At 37.4% G+C, this 11,106-nt stretch overlaps 1 protein-coding gene across 1 annotated transcript; it reads right to left on the minus strand.

The window, feature by feature from the left end:
* Nucleotides 1–9,334: 9,334 nt before the first annotated feature.
* Nucleotides 9,335–10,642, minus strand: LOC122591575. The gene has a single exon (XM_043763836.1). The coding sequence runs from the start codon at nt 10,640–10,642 to the stop codon at nt 9,335–9,337; it is 1,308 nt and encodes a 435-aa protein (XP_043619771.1).
* Between the last annotated feature and the right edge of the window lie 464 nt (nt 10,643–11,106).

Genomic DNA, 11,106 nt, shown 5'->3' on the forward strand with positions numbered 1-11,106 from the left:
TTGATGCTCAACAAAAAAGAAGCAGTGGCAACACAAGTCATAATCCAATGAACCATGGTAGGATGAAAACCAAATTCAAACAGAATTTTCTTCAAATATCTCCAATCCACTGTATCATAAGCTTTTTGAATATCTACTTTAAAAGCAAACCGAGGAGTACCTCTATCCAGATGATAATTATGCATTAATTCTTGAGTTAAAAGAATGTTATCTGAGATACGCCTGTCTGGGATAAAAGCTGACTGATTTATACTTACTAAATCAGAAAGTTAATCCTTGATTCTGCTTGCAATTATTTTTGTAATGCATTTAAAAATTACATTACACAAGGAAATCGGTCTATAATCAGAAATTTGATACGGAGAATCAACCTTGGGCAAGAGGGAAATAATAGTATGATTAATTTCTTTAAGTAGTCGACCACTTGAGAAGAAGTCACGAACAGCCGAAATCACATCAGGTCCAACAATGTCCCAAGAATGTTTAAAAAACACAGCTGAGTACCCATCCGGTCCATATCAAACATAGCTTGCTTAACCTCCTCACCCGTAACCTCTTTAATCATTAACAACGCCTGATCAGCAGTAAGTCTTTTAGAAAAATGATTTAAAGTATTAAGAGCATTAACTTGACCAGGAGAAGGGAGGCCCTTGGATGATAAGAAACGCGCCTATAATTCTAAACCTATGGTCTCCTACTACACCGATGAGAAAGGAAGACATAAAAAATGTTGCAGTGTGGGTAAAAATCCATAATGTTCCATTGGCAGCATACACGGATGACGGTCTGAGCATGTTGGCCACTAATATTGGTACTCCTAAACTACTGGATTCCTACACTACCACTATGTGCACCGACTCATGGGGTAGAAGTAGTTATGCTCGAGAAATGATAGAGTTATCTGCTGATCGGTCATTAAAAGAGGAAATAAAAATCGTAATTCCAGATACTGAAGGGGATGGATATGTGAAGGAATCTAGGAAAGTGGAATATGAATGGGAGCCCCCGAGGTGTTCAATGTGCTGTTTATTTGGCCATACAGATTCGCTATGTCCAAAGATGGTTGAAGCTAGGAAAACTAGTGTCCAAGATAAGGATGGTTTTACTATTGTGAAAAGTAAGAAAGTTGCAAGGCAAGGCTTCCCGATTCAGAAACAAAAGCATAAAGTGGTCTATAGACCAGGGTGAAGCAAAAGGAAAACATGGCTGCTAGTTCCCCTAAACCGGTTGAAACTAGTAATCCATTTTCTTCGATCTCAGATTATGGGGAAGGAATGGCAAAACATGTTTACCAACTTGCAAAAGAAAGTGAGAAGACAAAGGAAACTAAGATACCTGATGTGGATGGTGATGAATCAGAAGTAGAAATAGCTTTTAATGAAACAACTCAGTTCAGGTTGAGTATATCTCTCGTTACCATTTTAGTGTTCTTAAACTTTAGATATGTCTATGCCTCTTTAAAAAAAACCCTTTTCTCTCTACCCTAATGGCGATTTGCTTCCTTCAATCTCCCTATCTGATTTTGATCTAAATTGCTTGTAAATGTGTCTCTCTCATCACTCTTCGGATTGGTTGATGTGCATGTTTGAGCTTTTAATTTCGTTTTCTGGTAGGGATTCTCTTTCGTTCCGTTCGTCCATTAAAAAACTGGTTGAAACTAGTAATCCATTTTCTTCGATCTCAGATTATGGGGAAGGAATGGCAAAACATGTTTACCAACCTGCAAAAGAAAGTGAGAAGACAAAGGAAAATAAGATACCTGATGTGGATGACGATGAATCAAAAGTAGAAATAGCTTTTAATGAAACAACTCAGTTTAGGTTGAGTATATCTCTCGTTACCATTTTAGTGTTCTTAAACTTTAGATATGTGTATGCCTCTTTAAAAAAAACCCTTTTCTCTCTACCCTAATGGCGATTTGCTTCCTTCAATCTCCCTATCTGATTTTGATCTAAATTGCTTGTAAATGTGTCCCTCTCATCACTCTTCGGATTGGTTGATGTGCATGTTTGAGCTTTTAATTTCGTTTTCTGGTAGGGATTCTCTTTCGTTCCGTTCGTCCATTAAAAAAACCTAATTTCTTGTTCGATTTTCCTGATTGTTTACCAAGATTGTTTTCGCGACTAACTTTGTTTAGTTTAGCTAGATACTACGATCTTGTTAAATGATTAAGGGGATCTGATTTGTTGGCTAGGGTTTTACGATTAGGGTTAGGGTTTTTGTCTCCATTTTTCGATCGTCATTTATTTTAATTTAATAGCTTCTTATAGTCTGATTGTTCATGTTGTTCTGCTTGGTTTGAGAGAGTCGAATTTTTATTATGAGTGATAAACAAAATCTTGCAGCTAAAATCAAACATATTGATGGCAAAATCAGACCAACGGTTCGATCTATATTAAAAAACTCAAAGAAATCTGCAAATTCTTCCTCGAATGTAAAGGGGAATATTAATATGGATGGAACAAAGGGTGGTCCTATGGGGTCGGATACTATTGAGGGAGGTGAACCAACTTCTTTGAATGAGCAACCTACTGAGTATCCTGCAAAAGCTGGTGAGATTAAGGGGTGTCCATTCACAGGTTTCCCTATTCCTGAGGAGGAAGATGAAGCCTTATCAAGCTCCTTCAATGGATGATACAAATAATGTTGAATTTGAGAGTGAGAATAGCGATAAGAAGGTAAATTTAGAATCGACAATTCCATTGAGGGATTGTCACATGAGTCGACACATGGGCGAGCTACAACATAAGGAGTCACATGAGTCGACACAGTTGGGAAAGAAACAAGTCGAATTTGCTCCTGAAGTTAAAGTGTGAGAAGTTACTAATGTCGCTCATGAACAACCTTCCTATGCTGCAAAACTAAAAGCTGGATCAGTTAAAAAGGTGGTAAACTTTCGAAAAATCGAGAATCTTATATTTCATGAGGATGTTGATGTGGTCTTACCGAAAGAATCTGTACGTGCTGTCCAAGATAAGTATGCTAATACTATATATGGGTACTTTTTGGGTGATCGTTTGGCATATCCGGTGGTTGAATACTTTGTTAAATCTAGCTGGGCAAAATTTGGTTTGCAAAAAGTGATGATGAATGCAAATGGTTTCTTCTTCTTTAAGTTTGCAGACAAGAAGGGGGTATGATAAGTGTGTTGGAAGGGGGACCTTGGTTGATCCGTAATGTGCCGATTTTTCTTAATGTTTGGTCACCAACCGCTAAATTGATAAAGGGATATCAAAGAGGTTATGGTATGGATTAAGATTCATAATGTCCCTCTAGCAGCATACACTGGTGATGGTCTGAGTCTATTATTTTCGAAGCTTGGTAACCCAAAGTTACTTGATTCTTACACAAATGATATGTACACGGAGTCTTGGGGTCGAAGTAGTTATGCTCGAGCTTTAATAGAGATTTCATCCCTGTCGAATTTCCAAGATAAAATCTTAGTTGCAATTCCGGAATTGGATAGGGATTGATACACGAAAGTAACATTGCAGGTGGAATATGAATGGAAACCGCCAAGGTGTTCATTGTAGTATATTCGGTCATCATTCAAATGAATGTAGTAAGAATGTAAGGAATGTAAAACAAACTGCTAAGGTGGATGATGAAGAAGGATTTACTGAGGTGGTGGAAAAAAAAGAAAAAACCAGGCTTTCAGTTGAACAAACAGAAACCAAGGTTCGAATATCGACCTGTGGCTAATCAGAAAAATTTAAAAGACAAACCGAGTGCATCTAATGTGGGGACAGGTTCAGATACAACACCGATTAATACTAGTAATCCTTTCTCAACTCTTTTTATAGAATCTGATGAAATCGATATTGGGAACAAGGTTGCCACTGATTTTAAAAAACAGGTTGAGTCTAGATTTGGTCTCTCAGATAATGAATCAGAAGTGGATGAGCATATTATTATTACAGACAATGAGACGACAGCTTTTATGGCATCAGATACTAGTCCGAAGGATACTGGTCCAGGGGCAAGCACTCATGTTTCAAAGGTTTCTAATGGGTAGTATAGCAGCCTGGAATATTAGGGGGTTGAACCGCCCTCTGAAACAATAAGAGGTTTGACAGGTAGTGCAAGATAATCGACTTAACGTGTGTGCAATTCTTGAATCACATGTGGACGTTTCTCAGCTTTTTAATGTATGTAAGAAGATTTGTAGATCATGGGATTGGACTTCGAACGGAGGTGTTTGTAGTAAAGGAACGCGCATTATACTGGGATGGAATTCTGATGTAGTAGATGTTATGACTATATCTCAATCTGATCAACTAATGAATGTGCAGGTTATATTTAAAGCTGATTAGAAAGCTATGTTTTGCTCGTTTGTGTACGCAGATAACCACTATAAGAATAGAAGAGTTTTATGGCAAGACTTGTGTTATCATAAGGACTTTGTTAAAGATCGACCATGGTGTATACTTGGCGATTTTAACACGACTCTTGATCTGGAGGATAGCTTTGCTGGGGCATCTACTATCAGTATTGGAATGAGAGACTTTAAGGAATGCATTAATACCTTGGAAATGTTTGATATTAATAGCTCGGGCCTACACTATATTTGGAATCAAAAATCGAAGAAAGGTGTGGGTATTTTTAAAAATATTGATCGTGAGATGGGAAATATTCACTTTACGGACTGTTTTCTTACTGCATGTGTTGTCTTCCAACCTTACAGAGTGTCTGATCATTCTCCTTGTGTGTTGAAGTTACCAAATATTGTGAGGGGTTGCAAGCCTCCTTTTAAATTTGCTAACTTTCTGACGAGTAAGGTGGAATTTCAGGGGATTGTTCAAAAGGAATGGGATACGGATATTATTGGAGTTAACCAGTTTTGAGTTGTCAAAAAGTTAAAGCAACTCAAGACACCATTCCGAAATCTGTTATTCAAGCAGGGCAATTTGCATAAAAGAGTGGCTGAGTTGCGTACTAAACTGGATGAAATTCAAATCTCTATTGATCCAGATCCTGCAAATAACAGTTCAAGAACTGATGAGAATGTATGTTTGAAAAAATTTCAGGAAGGTGTGATTGATGAAGAGAGTTTTCTTAAACAGAAAGCCAAAATTGATTGGCTTGCGGTAGGGGATGCTAACACTTCTTATTTTCATAATTCTCTTAAATGCAGGAACCATAAAAGCTGCATTGATGTGATTAAGGATACTCATGGTGTTGTACATGAAGGAGGAAACATTCAGAAGGCTTTTATGCAACATTACACGGATTTCTTAGGCAAGGAAGGAAATGTGAGCTTACAACCATCACCTGAACTGTTCTCTACTGTGTTAGATAGCCAGTTAGCTTCCAATATGATTCGGACAATTTCTGATGATGAGATCAAGGATGCTATGTTCTCCATTAGTGAGATCAAAGCTCCTGGACCCGATGGTTATACCTATTCCTTTTTCAAGAAGGCGTGGCATATTGTTGGAAAAGACATGTTGGCTATTCATAATTTTCTTAGAAAGGGTAAGCTGCTACAGGAATTAAATCACACTAAGCTACTACACCCTCTTCTACCACTGATTTTTGGCCTATTTCTTGTTGCAATGTGATGTATAAATGCATTAGTAAAATTCTTGCTAATAGAATTAAAGAAGGATTGGACGGGGTGGTTAGTATAAATCAATCAGCATTCGTACCTGGTAGGAAGATTTTAGATAATATTCTACTTACCCAGGAGATTATGCATAACTATCATAGGAATGTGGGCCCTCCAAGATGTGCTTTCAAAGTAGATATTCAGAAAGCATATGATATGGTTGATTTGGGTTTTTTAAGGGCTATTCTCTCTGGTTTTGGGTTTCACCTAATAATGGTTAAATGGATAATGATTTGTGTATCCTCTACTTCGTTTTCTTTAAGTATAAATGGACAGTTGCATGGATACTTTAAGGGAAAGCGAGGTCTTCGTTAGGGAGATATCTATCCCTATATCTTTTTACTCTTGTGATGGAGGTGCTCACCTTTATTCTTCATAATTCGTTCAGATTGGATTCATCTTTCAGGTTTCATAATAGATATGTTAAGCAGAAACTTATTAATCTGTGTTTCACAGATGATTTATTTCTATTTGCCAGGGGAGATTCTAGATCAGCTAAGGTCATTATGGATTCACTTGCTTCTTTCAAGCAAATTTCTGGGTTAGTGCCGAGTTTATAGAAAAGCACTGTTTTCTTCTGTAATGTGCCCGATTCTACTAAGAATTCGATTTTAAGTATTATGCCATTTGAAGAAGGTAAGCTTCCTGTTCGTTATTTGGGTGTGCCATTAATCTCTTCTGGGCTCTTATACAGAGACTGTTAAAAGATTGAAAAAATGGAGAAGAGGATAACGGATTGGAGAAATAAGACCTTATCATTTGCAGGGAGGGTACAACTGATCATCTCTGTTCTTTCTTCTATGTACACATATTGGTTGACAGTGTTTATCCTTCTGTCTAGGATTATGGTGGAACTTGAAAAGACTATGCGTGGATTCTTATAGTGCCAGGGTCCAATACAAACAGGTAAGGCTAAGGTTTCTTGGAAAGCCTTATTTGTGCCAAAATATGAAGGGGGACTAGGGTTGTGAAGAGTGTTTGATATGAACAAAGCTCTGATGGTCTCTCATGCATGGAGCATTGTGTCTCATAGAAAATCTCTTTGGGTTGACTGGATATATGATCATAAATTGAGGGGACGTAGTTTTTTGGAATACCATACCGTTCATCTAGTAGCTGGAGTTGGCAAAAAATTCTAGCTCTAAGGCCTTTGATTTGCAATTTTATTGGTAAGAAAAGGGGATGGTTGGAATACTTCAGCATGGTATGATAACTGGAGTAATATTGGTCCATTAGCTAATATTATTCAACCGCAAGATATTAGGAGGGCTGGACTTTCTTTACAAGCTACTGTTGCGGATATTTTTAGAAATGGGGAATGGATTTGGCCATCTTATTGGTTCGGTTCTTTCCCTATTCTTCATACCATTTCAAGTTATGTTTTACAGGTACATAAACAACATGAGCTGATATGGAAAGATACGGATGGAGAGAAACTTTATTCAACGCCTACAGTGTGGAATTCCATTCGAAGCAGAGAGCAGCATGTTGATTGGGTGAAGGTTGTGTGGTACCCGCAATGTATACCACGACATGCTTTCAATCTGTGGCTCATTATGCGTAGGAAGTTGCTTACTCAAGACCGGATTCTTCAATGGTCGCCTGCAAGAAGAAAAAATATGAATATGATGTGTTGTTCGCTTTGCACTACAAATTTTGACTCGCATTCTCATTTGTTCTTTGAATGCTCCTACTCTACTTAGATTTGGAATGCAGTCAAAGCAGATGCCAATATGGAGGCCATCTCGAACTCTTGGGATGATATCATTGGTTGGCTGATCTCAAGGTCTACTTCACAATCGTTTTCTAATGTTGTTGGTAGATTAATTGTAGCAGCAACTGCTTACTTTATTTGGCAGGAAAAAAACAATAGAATGTTTCCTAATCATGCTTGGCCTCCTGATGTCCTAGTCCATATAATTAAAGATACAGTTCGATCTAGATTATGGAGGTTGAAGTTTAAGAAGACCCCTAGAGTGATCTCTATGCTCGAGACATCGAATGTTCGTGGTGACTATGTGTTTTCATAATGGCTGATGAGCATTTGTTTTTGATTTTTTTATTCGTCTATTCTACATTTTTTTGGGTAAAGGGGAATTTAAACCCCGGTAAGCTTTATAAATCACCCAAAATAACAGTTATTACAAGTAGTATGGTAGAGTACCATACTAATTCATACATATGACTAGTTTGAACAGTATTGTAAGCGTATATGATAGGCTATGGTTTGCTTTCTTAAGCTAGTTTGAACGGTTTGGTTTACATGTTTACATATATGGGGCATGTCCCATAAATGAATTAGTGTGATATCCCTGTCACACTACTTGAATTGTAATGTTTTTGGGTGTTGTTATAAAAATCAACGGGGTTTTCCCCATTTACCCAAGAAACAACTCAGTTGATGTCATCACGTACCCAACCTAATTCGAAGGGGGCAAGCACTCCCGTAACAGAGGTTTCCAATGGGTAGCATTGCATCGGGGAACATTAGGGATTGAACCGTCCCTTGAAACAAAAAGAGGTTCGCCAAGTGGTTAGTGATAACCACTTACAGGTGTATGAAATTACTGAGTCTCATATGGATGTTTCCAAAATTTTTAACATGTGTAAAAAGATATGTAGTACTTGGGATTGGACGTCAAATGGAAGTATGTGTTCTAAAGGTACTCGTATTATTCTAGGATGGAACACTGATGTGGCTGATGTTATGGTTTTATCTCAGATGGCTCAGGTAATCAATACGCAAATCATTTTCAAAGTAGATAAGAAGGCACTATTTTGTTCTTTTATATATGCAGATAATAACTAAAAAATTAGGAGGGAACTATGGAACAACTTGAGCATGCATAAGCCTTTTGTTTCCAATAAACCATGGTGTATCCTTGGTGATTTCATCTCATCGTTGCATCTAGAAGATAAATATGAAGGATCATCTACTATTAATATTGGTATGTGAGAGTTTAAGGATTGTGTCAAAGATATAGAAGTTCTTGATATTAATAGTTCGGGTATGCAGTATACTTGGAACCAAAAACCAAAAAAAAGGAACAGGTATCCTTAAGAAAATTGACAGAGTCATGGGAAATTTGCATTTTATGGATGAGTTTCCTGCTTCTCATGCCATTTTCCAGCCTTATCGAGTTTCAGATCATACTCCGTGTGTTCTTAAACTCCCTCAGGTATCACGTTTCAAACCACATCCATTTAAGTTTGTGAATTATCTCGTGTACAAATCAAGTTACAAGGAAATTATAGAGAAGATTCGGAATGCGGAAGTGGAAGCCCATAACATGTATCGTATTACTCAAAAGTTGAAGCTTCTTAAGCACCCTTCAAGGTAATAATACTCCAAATATGCGATGAAAGCAAAGCAATATTAAAGAGATCTAACCTGAGAATACCAAGTCCACCTTCATTTTTAGGAAGACATATAACCTCCCATGCTACTTTAGCCTTCCCTTTGCAAATCTTCCCTCTACTCCACAAAAACGCTCTTAACAATTGTTCAATTTCCTGAATTACTCTATAAGGGAGCATAAAAACAGATGACCAGTACACATGCAGCGAGGACAACACTGACTGAATGAGTTGCAATCTACCAACAAAAGAAAGAAACTTGTTCTTCCAATCATCAATACGCTTTCGAATCCTATTCACCAGCTCCTTGCAATCCCTATAAATCAGTCTTGTAGAAACGAGCGGGACACCTAAGTATTTAACTGGTAATCAACCTTCTTCAAAAGGTAAAATCCCCAAAATATCTTGTTTCACATAGTTTAATACATTGCAAAAATATGCCGTGCTCTTCTCCAAACTAGGTGAAAGACCAGAAACATCTTTGAATTCCATGAGTCCATCCATTATAACAGAAGCAAAGGCCACATCTCCATGCAAGAAAATAAAGAGATCGTCTGCAAAACTATCTGGTCCAGGAGATTTTTCATCCCCCATCGAGAAAATAGCATTTTTAATTTCTTCCTTAGAGATAGCTCGAATCATTTCCCTAGCTTGATGATCAGAAACTTTTTTAGAAAAAAGCTCAAACGAATTCAAAGGGATAGTATTACCCTGCTTACCAAGAAACTCCGAATAGTGATCAATAAAAGCTTTAAAAACAGCGACACCATCTTGTTTAATCCCGAATTTATCAATGACAACATCGATTCTATTTCTAGCAACACGACCTTTCACTGCTTTATGAAAATAAGCGGTATTGCTATCACCAACCCGTAACCGATGCACTTTTGATTTTTGCTTCAAGAACCTCTCCACTGCTAATATAGCCGCGTTATAAACATTTAAAATTGCAGCATGGTCTTCACGAATAAGGAGGTTAGAAGCGTCCTTGTCCATAGCACGTTGGACCTCATCTAGTTCCACCCAAAGCTTCTCAACATTCTTATGAAGATTACCTTGTTCAAACATTAATCTTTTAAGTGGCCTTTTTAATGCTTTCAGCTTCGCAACTACCCAATACATATGTATTCCTTTCACGTTGTCCTTCCATCCAAGCGAAACAAGCTCTTTAAATTTAGGATTATGAACTAAGAGGTTAGAGAACTTGAACTGATTAGATTTTGGTTTAGAGACCATAGGAAGTTTGAGAATCGCTGGAGAATGATCTGAAGTTATAAAAGGTTGAAATACTACATTAGCACCAACAAATTCATCTGACAATTCAAGATTAGCTAAAACTCGATCCAACTTCTTCAAAATACCCATACCTCCATTTGGTTTCTGATTCCAAGTGTAAAAAAAACCAGACATATTGGAATCCCTTACTTCAATACCATTAACACATTCACTAAATTCCCGCATAGCTATATTAGAAGATGATGAGCCAATACTCGAGTCCTCCACTAATAGAGCTGCATTAAAATCACCCAACACAGCCCAAGGTTTATCTTTAACAAAAAGCTTATGCATTCTCAACTCATCCCAAAGCTTTCGTCGCTCAGTATACGAGTTGTGAGCATACACAAACGAACAAAAAAGAACTTTTTTATCAGCTTTCAGAATAATTTGAGTATGCATGGCCTGATCCGTTTGAGATAATATCATTAAATCAACCACATCCGGATTCCAACCCATGGCAATCCTCGTTCCTTTACTAATAGAGCTGCATTAAAATCACCCAACACAGCCCAAGGTTTATCTTTAACAAAAAGCTTATGCATTCTCAACTCATCCCAAAGCTTTTGTCGCTCAGTATACGAGTTGTGAGCATACACAAACGAACAAAAAAGAACTTTTTTATCACCTTTCAGAATAATTTGAGTATGCATGGCCTGATCCGTTTGAGATAATATCATTAAATCAACCACATCCGGATTCCAACCCATGGCAATCCTCGTTCCTTTACTACCTAAACTACCATTGGAAGACCAGTTCCAATTACGAAAAACCTTCGAACAAATATTTACAATATTGCTAGAACTAATATGAGACTCTAAAATAGCACACACTGAGAGTTTATTTTCAAAAATCATTAGACGAAC

Source organism: Erigeron canadensis, chromosome 3, assembly GCF_010389155.1.
Source record: "Erigeron canadensis isolate Cc75 chromosome 3, C_canadensis_v1, whole genome shotgun sequence".
NCBI lineage: Eukaryota > Viridiplantae > Streptophyta > Magnoliopsida > Asterales > Asteraceae > Erigeron > Erigeron canadensis.

Coding starts and splice junctions, on each gene's coding strand:
- LOC122591575 (XM_043763836.1), bottom strand. CDS start 10,642: ATGCATACTCAAATTATTCTGAAAGCTGATAAAAAAGTTCTTTTTTGT.